Here is an 18419-nt window from a genome sequence, read left to right on the forward strand (position 1 = left end):
AGGTTAGGTTAGGTTAGGTAGGTTAGGTAGACGAAAAAACAATAATTCATGAAAACTTGGCTTATTAGGCAAATCGGGCCTTGAATAGTAGGCTGAGAAGTGCGTTCTGGCTATTAGGTACGACATATATATTTATATGTATATATATATATATATATATATATATATATATATATATATATATATATTTATATGTATATATATATATATATTTATATGTATATATATATATATATATTTATATGTATATATATATATATATATATTTATATGTATATATATATATATATATATATATATATATATATTTATATGTATGTATATATATATATATATATATATATATATATATATATATATATATATATATATATATATATATATATATATACATATTATTAAATATGACCGAAACAGTAAGATTAATAATTCTAACACAAGTTTTCTCAATCTTTCGTACATTTCTTTTCACTGTTGGTGGTAATTCAAAAATCAATTCTCCAAAATTCATTTTTATTTCTAATCTGACGCGACACTTGAGCGCGTTTCGTAAAACTTATTACATTTTCAAAGACTTTAGTTTACACATACACAACTGAATAGAACTTACACATCTCCGATTTGTTTATATCTACATTTGAGTGAGGTGGATGGGGTGAGGTGGTATTAATAGGGTATTAAATTCATCAACACAAGACAGAACACGAAACAATGGGTATTGAATGGAAGTGATTGTAGAAAGCCTATTGGTCCATATTTCTTGATGCTTCTATATTGGAGCGGAGTCTTGAGGTGGGTAGAATATAGTTGTTCATTAATTGGCTGTTGATTGCTGGTGTTGACTTCTTAATGTGTAGTGCCTCGCAAACGTCAAGCCGCCTGCTATCGCTGTGTCTATCGATGATTTCTGTGTTGTTTACTAGGATTTCTCTGGCGATGGTTTGGTTGTGGGAAGAGATATGTTCCTTAATGGAGCCCTGTTGCTTATGCATCGTTAAACGCCTAGAAAGAGATGTTGTTGTCTTGCCTATATACTGGGTTTTTTGGAGCTTACAGTCCCCAAGAGGGCATTTGAAGGCATAGACGACGTTGGTCTCTTTTAAAGCGTTCTGCTTTGTCCAATCATTAGCCAGATACCCACACCCACGTACAGACTGGCGAAGCGACTCAACGGCCTGCTGGCTCCTTATGTCCCTTGTGTCTTCAGCCTGAAGTCTCCAAAGGAATTTGTTGACTTACTGCGGGGCACACGGGCCACAGGGATAAGAGCCTCATTGGACATAGAATCACTGTTCACCAACGTACCTGTGGATTAGACAATCGGGATGATAGGCGACAGAGTGTATTGTGATCCAGCCTGTACTCCTCTTGACATACCAGAAAATATTCTAAGGAAACTACTCCAAGCTTGTACTAAAGAGGCACCCTTCTTGAGCCCGGATGGGCACATGTATAAGCAAGTAGATCGGGTCGCCATGGGTTCTTCCCTAGGTGTCCTGTTTGCAAACTTCTACATGGGGACCATCGAGCAAAAAGTCTTAGTCGACATGAACTTGAAACCGGCCATATACTGCAGGTATGTTGAAGACATTTTTACACAGGTACCTGATGTCAGACATCTGCAGGAGCTGAAGGAGGCATTTGAGCAGAGTTCCGTGCTGCGTTTCACTTACGAGATGGAAAAGGATGGGAAGCTGCCCTTTCTAGATGTAACAGTCATGGAAAAGAGCGGAGGTTTCCACACTGCAGTCTACACTAAGGAAACGAGCATAGGAATGTGCCTAAATGCCAACAGCGACTGCCCTGACAGGTACAAGAGGAGTGTTGTTAACGCATACGTCGACCGTGCTCTCAGCCACAGCTCAGAATGGAAGCAAGTCGACGAAGAACTCTGTAGGGTAAGGCAGGTCCTAGTCAATAACGGCTTCTCCAATGGTTTCATCGAAGACATCATAAGAAGGAAAGTGAAAAGCCATGCAACCTCTGAAGACAACTAACACAACACCTATACCCCCTATTAGACTATTTTACAGGAACTTCTTTTCCACAGCTCATAAAACGGAGGAAAGGGTCCTGAAAGATATTGTTAAAAGAAACGTTATCCCTACAGACAAAAATCAGAAGATACAACTGACGATTTACTATAAAACCAGAAAAACGGCCAGCCTACTCATGAGAAACTCTCCAGACACAAAACAGAACGCTTTAAAAGAGACTAACGTCGTCTATGCCTTCAAATGCCCACTTGGGGACTGTAAGCTCCAAAAAACCCAGTATATAGGCAAGACAACAACATCTCTTTCTAGGCGTTTAACGATGCATAAGCAACAGGGCTCCATTAAGGAACATATAATCTCTTCCCATAACCAAACCATCGCCAGAGAAATCCTAGTAAACAACACAGAAATCATCGATAGATACAGCGATAGCAGGCGGCTTGACGTTTGCGAGGCACTACACATCAAGAAGTCAACACCAGCAATCAACAGCCAATTATTGCACAACTATATTCTACCCACCTCAAGACTCCGCTCCAATATAGAAGCATCAAGAAATATGGACCAATAGGCTTTCTACAAACACTTCTATTCAATACCCATTGTTTCTGTTCTGTCTTGTGTTGATACTTTTAATACCCTATTAATATCCCCTCTTGTTCTGTCTTGTGTTAATGCCACATCACCCCTCCCACCTCACTCAAATGTAGATATAAAATCAGAGATACGTAAGTTCTAATCAGTTGTGTATTTGTGAAGTCTTTGAAAATGTAATAAGTTTTACGAAACGCGCCCGTGTCGCGTCAGACTAGAAATAAAAATGAATTTTGGAGAAGTGATTTTTGATTTACCTCCAACAGTGAAGCATAATGTACGAAAGATTGAGAAAATTCGTGTTAGAATTATTAATCTTACTTTTTCGGTCATATTTAATAATATATGTCTACAGGAAAGACTGCTACCAAAATATACTAATATATATATATATATATATATATATATATATATATATATATATATATATATATATATATATATATATATATATATATATATATATATATATATAATATATGTTTATGTGTATATGTATATATGTGTATATATGTATATGTGTATATGTATATATGTATATGTATATATGTATATGTATATATGTATATATGTCGTACCTAGTAGCCAGAATGCACTTCTCGGCCTACTATGCAAGGCCCGATTTGCCCAATAAGCCAAGTTTTCCTAAATTAATAAATTTTCTCAATTTTTTTCCTATGAAATGATAAAGCTACCCATTTCATTATGTATGAGGTAATTTTTTTTTTATTGGAGTTAAAATTAACGTAGATATATGACCGAACCTAACCAACCCTACCTAACCTAACCAACCCTACCTAACCTAACCTATCTTTATAGGTTAGGTTGGGTTAGGTTAGATAGCCGAAAAAGTTAGGTTAGGTTAGGTAGGTTAGGTAGTCGAAAAACAATTAATTCATGAAAACTTGGCCTATTAGGCAAATTGGGCCTTGCATAGTAGGCTGAGAAGTGTGTTCTGGCTACTAGGTACGACATATATATGTATATGTATATGTGTGTATATGTATATATATGTGTGTGTATATATATATATATATATATATATATATATATATATATATATATATATATATATATATATATATATATATATATATATATATATATATATATATATATAATAATATATATATATAATATATATATATATATATATATATATATAATATATTGATATTGAACTCTGAGCTGCAATACTAATCCTGAACCTTAAGCTGCCTTGTTGCTTAAGAATTAGGGCAGCTACAGTTCTGTATTAAAGTTAGGTTATGTTGGAAATAGATTGATAGCCAGTATGCCTTTTACTTTTTCTTGGTATTACTACTAAAAAAAATCTGACCTTGTGCAGCACCTGTATACTTGCACCCTTTAATTACTCCTTTTATTTGAATGACCTCGTATGGCCTGGTAGTTGCAGGTAATGCCAGTCCTGAGAGACGACTCCATGCCCGTCACTCCAGTCTGACCTTACCCGTCGAGAGTCAGTCTAGTACCGCCCACAACCAGGCCCGCGAGGTCACAGAGGTCAACTTGCGCCTCGATGCCCTCACCAGGTAGTGGCTACAAATCATTTAGGCTTTTCTACATCTGTTTGTGATTGTTTATAATTTTTGTTTATAGAGATTTATTTTTTTGTGTGATTTTTTTCTCTTTTCATTGTAAGTATTCTGCATGTATTAGTTGCATAGCTTTTTACTTAAAACCTCATTTCTTACCCTAGTGGTTAAATATTCATATTAATTTAAAAGGGAACAAAGAAAGAATAATATTTAAAAAATTAAGTTCTGTACAGTATTTACAAAAGAAAGTTAACATTTGCAAAATTTGTTAATAATATCAAGAGAAGACATTAGTATTGTGGTAGACTTTAAATAAAGCATTCTGTTCGTAAGATCATAAATATATAATTCTACATTTGTTTTTAAAATTTGAGGCAAGCCATGAGACGATTTTTATTTTTGTCTACAATTTTACAGTGTCTTGGCAATATCATACTAGTATCTAGAATCTTGGCCAATTTAAATAATTTTATTCTATTCACCTAAGCGTATGGGTCTCAAACTGTGGACCCTCGTTGTGAGCTTGAAGCTCAATCGTTTATTAAGCTGAAGTCTTGATGACAATTTATAAGTGATTTTTATTTTTATTTGTTATGTTATTTTACTGCCAGTGTTGCTCTCTTAATGTTTTAGTTAAATTTGCAATTCCAAATTGTTCATATTTGTTACATGTGGCTTTTTTAACAAGTCTAGCTCTTTTTTACTGGCAGTAATTCTTTTAGTAATGCTTCCTAGTTACCTGTCTTCATACAATGACTTCTTCTCATAATGGCAGAGAGGCAGTAGCTCCATCCCACAGTGATAATTTAAATTAAAGTGACAGCTTCTTTTCGATGATGAACTTTTACACAGCATCACATTTTTCCATAGAGACATAATCTGCCTGGTGGGTTTTTTTTGGAAGCTACAGCCCTTCCATTTAAAATTATTGATTGCTTCAATTTTTTTCTGCCTCTAAATAGTAATGATTATAACTTCCAAGAGACTATAACAAACTTTGTCTTTAGACAACACACAGCCCTCTGTTTAAGTCCCTTAACATGCTAAACATTCACTCACTCCACACATTCTCATGTGCTATTTACATGTACAAAATTTTGTCACTAAATGCTAATCTTGATCTGAATCTTTTTATTGATAAGTGTAATAGATCCCATGAGCACAACACCAGAAATAAATATATTTTTGATATCCCCAAAGTCAAACTAAACAAGTGCAAACACTCCTTGCAAATAAAAGGACACAGTCTATGGAACTCCCTCCCTAATGCATTAAAAATTGTCTGACCTGTGCGTTATTCAAAAGTAAAACCAAAACTTACCTAATTTCATCCTCGTAGTTTCCTACCTTGTGCTTGAAACTTACAATGTATCTTGTACTACCAACTTCCCCAATATTAGTACTTAAGACATATATCTTCACCAGTGTAATCACCTCTGTCAGTTTATATTGTAGTTAAATGTTGAAATACATTTTGCTACAATGTACCTTTTCATCTTACCTGATATGTTTGATTAACCCTTAAATCGCTAAGGGCTTTTTGGCCTGCAACACCGCCAGGCGCAAAAAAAAAAAAAAAAACAAAAAAAAAAAAATCTTTCGTCTTATAAAAGTGTTCATTTGTATTCCCTAATCACAGGAAAAAAGTAAAAAAAAAAAATAGTAGGTAACATATTTTGGCCACAATAGGGCGGGGAAGTCTGGCAAAAAACCAGCGCTGAATGTAATGAAACGCCATTTTCTGGGCGAGACCCGAAGGCTCCCCGGAGTTTACTAGGCTGATGTGCTGATGTCAAACTTTGGCATCAGTCATGTGTATGGAGTTCTGTGGGCCTACCGGGGACCACGAGCCAGAACCTGACCCCCTCACAGAGGCATGGGGAGCAGTGGCCTATAGAAACCCTTGTGTGGTTGAAAGCATTCTATGTCTGCCATCGACCGGGTCAGGCACCCGAAAGGTAAGCATCCCAAAACAAACCCCTATTCTGGTGAAATTATTGCTACTAAAAGCTGAAGAAGTGGATAGAACTCCCCTAAAAGAAACGAGCAAACGATCATAATGTCACATGTCGCCGCGCCGCTGTCTGTGCAGCTCCCCCCTCCCTGAGATGGGGAAGGGGGTGTCCCAAACCCCCTCACACCGGCTATCCATCTGTCAGTTCTGAGGTTGGATATTAAAATACACGAAAAAATGACGACTGGGGGGAGGAAGGGATGCCGGGGAGCCTCCGGGTCTCACCCAGAAAATGGTGTTTAATTACATTCAAAGCTGGTTTCCTGGGGGGAGCCCCTTTCTCTCCCTGGAGCTAACTACCCACAGAGGAAAAACTTAAGGACTTACTCGAGAGGTGGTTGTTGCTCTTTCCACAATGCGAAGTCGAGACAGTTGGCTACAACCGCCGACCCAAAATGACCCAGGTCCGACGAGGTCCTGGGACATGCACGAGGTAATGAGCAGCCAGGACCTTGTTCGACCGCCAAAAGCCCCGTGCCTGAATGTCAGCCCAGGACATGGTGCCAAAGACGACAGCAAGAGCAGTGAACTTACGAACGTCATGGGCACGGGGATAGATAGACCGTTGGCTGACTAGCCTGAAGAACTCTGCGGACGACCTGGGAGACCCGCACCTGCGAACAGGGAAACCAGATCAACCCAATGCATGTCCCCGAACACGGAAGTCGTGGTGCGCAAAAACAGCAAAGAGCCGCCAACGGATACAAAACATGATGCACCCCCGGCCCAACCAACCAAGCATCAAAAACCCAGGGACCCCTCCAGAAAGCAAAAGTCTCATTCTTCCCCAGAAAAGAAGGAAATGGCTGCAGACGTACAAAGCCAACACGAAGACCGAAAGAGGAAAAACCCCTGCGCCCAAGAAGAGCATGAAGCTCCCCAACCCGACCCCCAGAGGTCAATGTCAACAAAAGGAGCCTTGGAGAACAATCCCGAACTGAAGGGACCACAGCAAACCAAGGAGAAGAAAGAAAATAGCACTCTGTCCCATGACCAGGACAACTCAGGCGGCGCACTAGCAGGCCGGAGGTGAAACAACGCACGAGACAGCTTGCAAAACGGGGTAGAAGTAACATCAATACTGAAAGCAAGCTGAAGCGGCACCGCACGATACGAGGGGACAGTATGGGGCAAGATGACGGGCCCAAACCTCCACAAGAGGACAAGACCACGCCAGCAAACACAGCTACCGAAGAAGGGACAGAAGGAAAAGGGAGGACGGCCAAAAACCCCACACTTCCGCCAAGAAGTAGCATGCAGGTGGGACACCATCAACAAAGACACCCAACCTCCAACAGAAGGTGAAAAACTCAAGGCAGAACCGAACCTTCCACACCCTGTGCCAATCAAGCCTAAGAAGAGGCGAAGCCATGGGAAGATCTCTGGTGCAACCATGGAGCCAGCAGAGCTGGAAACCCAAGCCGGCAAAGGAGGAGATAGAATGTCCGCTGTACAGAAAAACATCCCACTGCCCGCGATCTCGCCAGGAGATCGGAGACGACAGTCCCGACACGCAATTCTAGGGGAAACCATAGGGAAGGGAACATGCCAGTAGGCCGGCTAAGCGAGGAAAATAGGAACCCAAACCTGGCACTAGGAGAGCCAAAAGACACAAACAAAACACACAACCATGTGTAGGATAAAATGAAAAAACGGAAAGACACAAGAAAAGCCCCAGCACCAACGACCAGAGACGAGCGTAGAAGGAAGACGAGGAACAAAGGCAAGTAGCAAAATGGGAATGAAAGGGACATGACCAACAACACACAGAGCCGCTGGTCATGCCCCATTGAGCCACGCCAACACAGTTGTGTGACACATCCCAACACAAGACGAAAAGGAAAAAAGGTGCAAAGGTATGCCACTAGACCAGTACCTGAACCAAGAAGTACGAGCTAAGAGGAGATGATCACCACATTTAAGATTCCCAAAAGAAGGGAAAAGGTAGAGAAAGACCGACTACGGGATGCCAGGGTCATATGCACCAGGGGACACTGGTGGAATGAGAGCCCAAATGAGCCGAAGAGACATGGGAAAGAAGTATTGCAGTGTCAGAGTAGTAGACAAGCGAAACACATGAATAAGCAATGTGGTGGGGGATGACACCATACACAGCTTCAAGTGCAGATATGATAGAGCCCAGCAGGCCCAGGAACCTGCACGTGAGCGAATGATAGGTGAGAAGCGGGACCAAAAAGTCAGAGCTCAACTCCCGCAAACACAACTAGGTAAGGACAACTAGGCAAGTACCGTACAGAGAATCCAATGTATATAGAAGGGCTAAGCCAGGCGCTGCAAAATGTGCAAGGAAAGAGTGATCCAGAGAAGACTAAGAAAAACAGGGCCATGACCCCCCTTGCAACTATTAACCCAGAAGAACAAGTAAGGCCCCAGGAAGCACGGAAAGGACAAACAAAAATCCACAACCAATCCCCAGCACACACCCACAGCATGAAAGCTGCAGCAAAACGTCATCTCAAAACATCCAGATAGGAACACTTGCCCCATAACATATTCCCTCACCATTGTACCTTGTAACCTGGTGGAGGTAGGGCCCCTATCTGGACTCAAGCATGGACTGGAGATGCATAAGAGTAGGACTAGATGGGTATAATACGAGCTGCCTCGTATTGCCCAATAGGCCTGCTGCAGTCACCTGTGTTTATGTCCATATATACGTATCCCAAAACCATGAACCAGCACCTGGCCGAAAGAGATGCCTGACTGCATAAACTCTCCTGCAGAATGTAGGCATGAATGTGGCACGACACAACGTAGCCGAGATGATTCCGGGAGCACCGCCAGTGGAAGAAGGCAGAGCAGCACATGTAGGAGAAGAGTAGGGCAGAGGAGGAGGAGGAGCCCCCACACCCATACGCAGGGAAAACCCAGCGTCCTCCCCATAGCAGCAATCCAGAATGCCTCCAGGAGCTACGGGGCATGGACTGGAGAATTAAGAAGAGCGAGAGGCGAAGCACCCGAGAGAAAAGGGACGCAAAACCCCAGCACATGTGCACACCGCCCATATCAAAACAAACAACCACGGTGCATGCACAGCAGGGATGCCAGATGTGGGTCGCCAGAAGTCACGAGCTGAAGAAAAAACCACGAATGTGACTAGAAAATTAGACAAAATAGTGTTGTTAATGACCGAATCCCATATGAGAGTATACAGGGCACCCGCCAACCGTAGTTGAAAAGAAACATAGCACAGCTTCCCATTTGGGCTACAAGGAGCCCAATCTGGCAACCCTGTGCAGCGCAGGACAGTGCACGGAGAGAAGAGACAAACACAAAAGAACGAAACGGGACCAAAAACTGAGAAGCTTGGAGAAGGATCAACAAGCCCCAGAAAGGACCAGAAGATGACAGACATTCCAAGAATACGGGAAGAATCAAAACCTTCCCGATCCTTCTAGAACAAAGTAGCAAGCGTAAAGCACGAAGGCACGAAAGTCACACCCAAGACCAAAAGTTATGCAGATCCCCGAGAAGAGGGGAAACATGACTGCGAAAGCCCGTCCCTAGAAGAAGGGTGGAGAAACTGACCCACCGACAGGATGGACTCAACGGATCCAAGGGACAAGGAACCAATCCCGGGGAGGAGCCGACTCCCAAAAACATGTACAGAGGGGGGGAGAAAATACTCCACTCCTCGTAACTGCAAGCCTCGCCCAGAGGGTAGAAAAACCCAGGTGGGGTCCAAACGTCAGCCCGTCACCAACCCCGGGAACCCACTAGGCAGGTCCCAGGGCCGAACCATTCCCCCAAAGCCCCAGCCTGACAGGAAAAAGCCTGGAGCAACCGGAGAGTGCAACCAGACAAGTACTAAAGAAGGGAGCCCACTGGCAGACTCATACAACATGGTTGTAGGAACAGGCTTGAATACCTCCGTTGCTACCCCTGAAGGAGGAAATCCCCTAGACCGCCTAAGTCTCAAGATCAGTGAAGCCCCACCCCAACCCCGAACCCACAAATGGGAAGGATCCAGATGCAGGAAGGGGAGGGGGGGGGGGGGACCATAAAAGGGGAAAGAGAAAGGGGCGTGGAGAGAAAAAAAACGTAGCACCCAACATTCCTAAGCCTCGTCACACCAACCAAAACGGGGCAACCCTGGGACTCCCAGGGAGCAAACGACCTAGCGTGTTGCACCACCGAAACTCGACTTGCAACGATCGCACTGCCTGCACCCGCATAGTCTGCATAAGACAGAGTAATCGAGCCACAAACAAGCAACAAAACTCGCAGGGCTCCGGGCCGAAGATGCCACCGACCCCACAGGCAGCAGACACAGGCAAAACAGCGAGTCACCCAGAGACAAGGGAACAGAGCAACCCTCGAACTCACACAAAGCGAGGGGGGGACTCCGGGGCCACATCCACCGGACCCATGCGCCCCCTTGGTGTTTCCCAGGGTCCTGAGCATTTACCTACAGGGACTTATGCCCAGGTAATCCTAGGCAGGGTACTGCTAACCGGCGCCCACAAATACCAAACAACTTTTTAAGAGCTGAACCCCCGGGACGTGTACACTGACGAGGACCTTGCAGGGGAAACCACCGGAAGAAGGAAGAGTACACAGGGGGCAAGAACCAAGGCAGACCCCCCCCCCCCACCAGGCAGACAAACAAAAAGAAAAAGAAAACCTCGCAAGAGGACAATGTACCCAGGCAGAAGAGCCGGCCGCCATGATTGGTAAAAACAAGCTGTGCAGTATCCTGCGCCCCTACCAGTGCAAACTGCCCCATACCCCAAGGCGAACAAGGGAGACAGAACATCCTAGCACACAAAGATTGCTGAAAACCAAGCAGTAAATGGCCTAGCAGGGACAGAACCCAAGGAACTTGTGGAAGGTAACCCTAAGCCCCAAGCGCAGTACTTACAGGGCACCTAGGGAAGGAAACCCTAGGTACATGCAACCCGAGTACTGGAGAATCACTCCCGGCTCACGTACCACCTAGAAGACTGTCACCACACTCTAGGTACAGTGCTGCAACAACCACCGGAACTAGAGCATACGACCTCAGCCTCTAGCATCACCTTTAGAACTGATGGGTGGATAGTCGTTTATTTTAGGGGAGTTCTATCCACTTGTTAAGTTTTTGGTAGCAATAATTTCACCAGAATAGGGGTTTGTTTTGGGATGCTTATCTTTCTGGGTGCCTGACCCGGTCGATGGCAGACATAGAATGCTTTCAACCACACAGGGGTTTTTATAGGCCATTGCTCCTCATGCCTCTCTGAGGGGGCCAGGTTCTGGCTCGTGGTCCCCGGTAGGCCCACAGAACTCCATACACATGACTGATGCCAAAGTCTGACATTAGCATATCAGCCTAGTAAGCACCGGGGAGCCAAAGAGGCTCCGCCCAGAAAACCACCATTTTCCGCGTTTTCTGGGTGAGACCCGGAATCTCCCCAAAGTTCACTAGGCTGATATGCTAATGTCAGACGTTCGGCGCCCCGAGGTGGACCTCTTCGCGTTGGCGTGGCCGCGGCGCCTTTCCCAGTCGCCATAGGTAGGCATAAGTAGGCTTCCCAGTAGGCATAAGATGACGGCCTTGGAATAACCAAGAGAGAAAGGACAACACCACTCAAACAGAAAGCGAAGCACAACGACAAAGATGCAAAAAGAATCGGAAGGACCGTCGGGAAACTTCATACTGCTGCTGAAACGAAGCCCGCAGGTGGCACACTTAACAAGAAAGCCACCTAATCATCATAGAGATGATGATAAACTTGAGTCAAAAACACCGTACGCAAAGACTTGAGGAGAAGACCGAACCAGCCACATTAAACTCTGGTCCGATCTGCTGGAAGAAGCGGAGCCACGGGAAATCCTCCGGGTTCAGACACCGGGCAAGCAGCACCTGAAACTATGGCTGGGCCGGCCACCACGAGTTTTCCAAGAGGACAACTCTCCCCTTGTAAGTCTCCAAGTGAGTCAGGACCTGGAGCAACAGCTGAACCAGAGGAAAGAGGTACAGGCATCCCCACCTCGACCAGTCCTGCCAAAAGGCATCGACCCCAACTGCCTCACAATTGGAGAAGGGCACCACATACTGGAAAAGGCGCAACGACCACGCCGACGTGAAGAGGACCACCTCGGTGCGCCCGAACAATGGCAGAGCCAACAGGAGGAGTCGGCGTCAATCATCCATTCCGTAGACAGGGGAACGAAACGAAACAGCCTGCTGGCCAAGATGTTGGACACTTCCCACACGTGAACCGCCAGGAGAGCCAAACCCTGAGAACTTGGCAGATGAGTCACCCGAAGCGCCCAGCGCCAAAGAGCCAAGGACTGCATCGAACCCCCTCAGTTCAGGCAATGAACCACCGGGGAGCAGTTCGATTGGAGCTGGATCGTCGAGCTGCGAGTGACCCAAACCCTCCGAAAAGCAAACCACACCGCTGTGAACTCCCGCACCGTGCTGTGGGCTCGACAGAAGGACAGATCCCACCATCCCTGGCTGGCGCAAGGTCCCCAGAGGTCGAACCCAGAGATCGCGAGAGAGGCAGAGACGTCCCCGAAGTAACCAGAACAGCCGACCGAGCCAAACCCGACCCGGCGGCTAGACCTTCATCGCAAAGTTCAGGCTCCCACACAAATCCTCGAGCAACCGCCAGGTGACCCAGGAGCCCCCCCAGAAACAGATGCAAGCAAGATCGCAGCCACAGGAGAGACTTCGGATGAGGAGACAAGGAAGCAGTCCGAGAGTCCCACACAAGACCCAGTCATGTCCAAACCTAGGAGGGAACCAGATGGGACTTCCTCCAGTTCACCAAGAACCTAAACCCAGCAAGCTGGGAAAGAACCAAATCCCTGGCTAGCAGACAACAGGACCGGCTGGGATCCCAAACCAACCAGTTGTCGAGGTAGGTGAACACCCGAACACCTAAGAGACGCGGATAGGTAATGATGACCTGGGTAAGGCGTCTTAATACACAAGGTACCAGATTCAACCCGAACAGGAGACAACGAAAGTGGTAACCTTGATACCCCACAACAAAACCGAGCCAGTCCCTGAACCCCGGATGAATCGGGACGTGCCAATATGCGTCCCAGAGGTCCAGGGATACCATCCAAGAATCGGCTCCAATATGAGCTGAACGTGGGACAGCATAGTCATCCGAAAGGAGGGACAATGATCCCAGGGATTCAGACCAGACAAGTCCAGAATGAACTGCAGGTCCGCACAGTCCTGTTTCGGGACTGGGAACAGACGGGAAACCCACCTGAGGAACATCGTCATTTCAACGATGCCCAAACGAACCCACTCCAAGACAACTTAATAGAGCGCAGGGAAAGAGGCCTGCCTCGCTAGCCCTGAACTGCCCGAAGGAAGAAGGGATACCCAACGCCACTGCAGGTCTAAGGAAACACACTGAAACGCCCACAAATCGTGGGACCATGCGTGAGTGAACAGCATAAGCCTCCCCCCCCCCAATAGCCGTGTCAATGGGGCGAACCGCGAAAGGGCCGGCGCCCCATACAAGACCCTGAACATCGCACAAAGCAAACACCGTGCCAACCAGACAAAGGCGCGTCCGAAGGCGGAGCCGAACTTTAAACCGGCACCTGTGACCTACCATGACAAGTGGAACCCTGAGCTCTGGCACGACCCCTCTGGGAAGGCCCCCCCGTATCCCTAGAGAACCTACAAGTCAGATATAAGATGACAACTGGCCGAAGCAGCCTGAATATACTGTGCCACAGCCGAAGCTGCAAAAAGCAGAGGACAAAAAGGCAAAAACTCCCTAAGAGCCAGAGCCCAGGCCGATTCCAGAGAGGAGGCAAGCATCGCCTGCTGACACGTGAACCGGGAAGCATAAAACAGGGAACCGCATCCCGCAAGATTGGCGTAAAAAACTTCAACAAGGCAGCCGACTAGTGAGCCACAGAGCCCAAGGCACCAGACCCAAGAGTGGCCCCCAAGCTTCCCCACATCATCCCCAAGCCAGTCTGAAGACAGCTCCAGGAGGGAAAAGAAACACTAGGCCAAAGCCAAGAGGCCCCGGGCGCACAAGTCCTCAGTAACCTACATAGCCGAAAGCCAGGGAACCTGCACCTGGAGCTGCAGAATGCCAACATCCCGGGGAAGGGCAGGAGCAAACAAACACTCATTGAAGTGCACAAGGTTGCCACCCCCCCAGGAAAACCTGAACCACCGTCAAAGCCTTGCGCCACTCTGGCATGCAGGAACGACAGAAAGAATGGCAAGCCTCCAAAGCAAACGCAGGACAGTCTGCTAGCCAGGACGACTCCAGAACCTCGTATCGGACCCAGAAAGGGAACGAAGTCCCAAACCCAAAAGACGACGGATCCATCGCCGAAGCATAATCCAGGTCATGCAGGAGGTAAGTCATTAGTGCCGCAGACAGTTGGATGCAGGAAGCCGAAAACCTCTGAAATGATGGAACCGATGCACCCGGGGGAACACTGAACCGAACCCGAGGAGGGGGCAGACACTAAATCAAACTCGTACTCAGGAGGGGGGGGGAAGAGAACACCACTCCTTTAAACTCGCACGAAGCGATGGGGGGGGGGGGGGGACTCTGGGGGCATCCACTGGACGCACGTGCCCCCTAGGGGTTTCCCAGGGTCCTGAGACGGAACTCATGCTCAGGGAATCCCATGTAGGATACTGCTAACTGGCGCCGAAAACTACCAAGCAACTTTCGAAAGCTGAACCTCAGGGATGTGTACACTCACGGGGGGCTTAGCAGGGGACACCACCAGAAGAGAACCATGCTCAGGATCACAAGCACTAATGGGGAAAGCAAGATCCCCCCACAAAGCAAAAACAAAAAGATAAACAAAACCCTGCAAGAGGACAACGTACCAAAAGGAACAAAGCCGGCCGCTATGAATGGTGAAAACAAGCTGCACAGCATCCTGCGCCCCGTACCAGTGCAACTCCCTCTTACCATAAGGTAAACAAAGAAGACAAAACCCCCAAGCACCCAAAGGGCAGCCGAAAAACTGAGCAGTAATCCGGCCCAGCAGAGGCAGGCCCCGAGAAACTTGTGGAAAGTTGCCCCAAGTCCTAAGGGCAGTACTTACAGGGCACCTAGGGATGATAACCCTAGGCGCATGCAGCCCGAGTACTGTAGAATAGCTCCTCGCTCTCGCACCCCCTGGAAGACAGCACCATACTAAAAGCACAGTGGAGGCCAAGACCGTCAGTAGTTTCAAAGCGTTATATGATAAAGAGTGCTGGGAAGACGGGACACCACGAGTGTAGCTCTCATCCTGTAACTACACTTAGGTAATTACACTTAGGTAATTACAGCGCTGGAATCATTGGAGCCAGAGCACACGACCTCTGCCTATAGGCTGATGCTATAGGCAGAGGTACCTCGTGTACCTCTGCTCTGCCTGCACCAGCTATCCACTGAAGGGTGGATAGCTGGTGCAGGGGTCTGGGGCTCCTCCTTCCCCATTCCGGGGATGGGGGATCTGCAAATGCCGGCATGGCGACATGTGACGTCATGCTTGTTTGCTCATTTCTTTTAGGGGAGTTCTATCCACTTGTTCGGCTTCAGGTAGCAATTTTCACCAGAATAAGGGTTTGTTTTGGGATGCTTACCTTTCTGGGTGCCTGATCCGATTGATGGCAGACATAGAATGCTTTCAACCACACGGTTTTTTTTTATAGGCCATTGCTCCCCCATGCCTCTCTGAGAGGGGCCAGATTCTGGCTCGTGGTCCCCGGTAGGCTTACAGAACTCCATACACATGACTGATGCCAAAGTCTGACATTAGCACATCAGCCTAGTAATCTCCCGGGAGCCAAAGGGGCTCCCCCCAAAAAAGAGGCGATGACACAGCAAATGTCGAGGCGGTCTGCCCTGCCTGAGCTCTCAGGCCACAATATCTTTGTGGCAATGCAGGGGTTGCCACAAAGATATTATTACCTAATTATTTCAATGTCTCTGATTTTTTCCTTAGTTTTTTGCAAAAATATTGTTCAATAGTGTGAAGTGTGATATATTTATATAATAAAATGTGTGAACAATTGCTGTACTCAAAATTATGGTGTGCATATTAGTGATTCAATTATTATGGTCATAAAACAATAAACAAATAGTTTTGCTGTTATTACACTATATACACAGGTTATATATAAGTATCTGCATGTTTTGGTCATCTTAACGAATCACTAAGTTGGTATGGTGAATCAAAAAGCAACGAGAAGTGGACGCCACACGCCAGCCAGCCAATGGCCACCACTCCTTCCTCACTTCATCTCACTTGCCAACATTCTCCTCCCACCATACCGTTTTTGCTGTTATTCACTATATACAGACATTATATATAAGTATCTACATGTTTTGTTTACCATAACTGTTCATTTAAGCTGGTATGGTGAGTTCAAGCAATAACAGAAGTCGCTACATAGTCAGGTAACGCTCTCTCCCCTCCCTCACTCGTTCAAGGCTAAACACACTAACATTCCCCCTCCCCCTTCAACCATATTATTTGTGGTGTTATTACACTATATGCACACTTTATATATAAGTATCTACATGTTTTATTCATCATAACTACAACCAAGTTGATATGGTGCTCAAACAGCATAGTGGCCACCATATACTGCATGACAAGTCATGCATACGATGCCACCTCCCTCACCAAAAGAGCTCTTCCCAACATCTTCCTTTTGCTGTAATTACACTATACACACACACACACGTTATATATAAGTATCAACAGTTATGTTCACCATAGCGAACCACTAAGCTGGTATAGTGTCTCTAGAGAGTAAAAGTTAGTCACACACAATCAGCAGACGATGCTACCTCCCTCCCCACCAAGATTACGCCTCCCGCCACAGTGCTAATTATTACCACAATCCTTCTTTTATCAGACTCTTGGTCATTTTTATCACAGTCACTGGTGTTCTGTAATACTATCATCACTAAATAATAGCATGTACATATATATTTTGACATTTTTAGGCAATGCTGTGGTCACAAGCTGAACAGCAGTGCGTAAGTTTATACTGCGTGCGCCTGCTTGGTGGCTTACTCAGAACTGAGGCTTTCACACCCGGATGTGTTACCCATGATTTTTTTGTAGCTGGTATCTGTTTACTAGGCCGTGAGTGGACTATAGCGAGGGAGCCGGTGGCTGAGCAGACAGAACACTGGACGCGTGATCCTGTGGTCCCGGGTTCGATCCCGGGCGCCGGTGAAAAACGATGGGCCGAGTTTCTTTCACCCTGATGCACCTGTTACCTAGCAGTAAATAGGTACCAGGGAGTTAGTCGGCTATCACAGGCTGCTTCCTGGGGGTGAAGGCCTGGTCGAAGACCGGGCCTTCATTGCCCCGAAATCACTTCAAGCTAACCTCAAGATATAACCCCTATCCCTCGCGAGTGATTTAAAATTGTGTGCTAGACCCTCAGTCATGTATGTATGTATTGCGCAATTTTGGGACAGTTACTCTCATCGTATATGTATGTATTGAGCGGATTAAGAGTTAAGAACCTGCCCGAAATGCTATGCATGTTAGTGGCTTTTCAAGAATGTAAAAATACCAATCTTGTGTAATCTCACATACCCATTGTACCTTTTTATAAATAAATATTATTATTATTATTATTATTAAGAGAAGGTATATCCTGCAGTCTATACCCTACCTATCCTGAGAAGGTATACTGCAGTTTCCATGGCGTAGTGGTATGACGCTTGAGTGGCATTCTGCGAGCACTTTGTCCTGGGTTCATATCCTTGTCGGGGAGGATTTACTGGGTGCAAATCCTTAACTGTAGCCTCTGTTTAACCCAACAGTAAAATGGGTACCTGGTTGTTAAACGATTCTTCGTGAGGATCGTTTTCTGGGTACCATAGGATTAACCACTTACCTGCGCCAGCCAAGTATTCTCGGTCAGCGGGAAACTGCACCAACCGAGAAAACTCTTTGATTTTTCCGTACCCATTCTAAATGTGTGCGAGGTTGGTTGTGTATGAAATGGACTCTTAAGACCTCCAGTGAGAGGCAGCCATCTTGGAAAAAATCCCAGAATGCCCTAGGGCTGCTGGCTGGGTTAGTACTGAATGATCAACCATGGGTGGCGCACACACCTCTGGCTCCCAAACACCTGTCTGATGCGGTGTTGAAAGATAACGCTCCGTCGTTGAAATTCAAACCTTATTGTTTGAAGATCATAAGGGTCGTAATATTGATGAAACTAGGCACAATAAGGACCTAACACAAAGGTCAGATGCAAGTGATACAGCATCTATGAGGACG

At 45.9% G+C, this 18419-nt stretch overlaps 1 protein-coding gene across 7 annotated transcripts in view; it reads left to right on the forward strand.

Moving 5' to 3' along the window:
- The window catches only part of sei (seizure), a 1036232-nt gene that overhangs the window by 958488 nt on the left and 59325 nt on the right, over nucleotides 1–18419 (forward strand). For 5 of the 7 annotated variants that reach the window (XM_069310832.1, XM_069310834.1, XM_069310833.1 and 2 more), the window contains one exon: nucleotides 4003–4144. The exons of the other annotated variants lie outside the window; for them this stretch is intronic. In XM_069310832.1, the coding sequence (XP_069166933.1) occupies nucleotides 4003–4144 (142 nt within the window). The remainder of the gene's footprint in view (nucleotides 1–4002; nucleotides 4145–18419) is intronic. 7 annotated transcript variants of the gene reach the window in all.

This window comes from Procambarus clarkii, chromosome 68 (genome assembly GCF_040958095.1).
Source record: "Procambarus clarkii isolate CNS0578487 chromosome 68, FALCON_Pclarkii_2.0, whole genome shotgun sequence".
NCBI classification, from domain to species: Eukaryota; Metazoa; Arthropoda; class Malacostraca; order Decapoda; family Cambaridae; genus Procambarus; species Procambarus clarkii.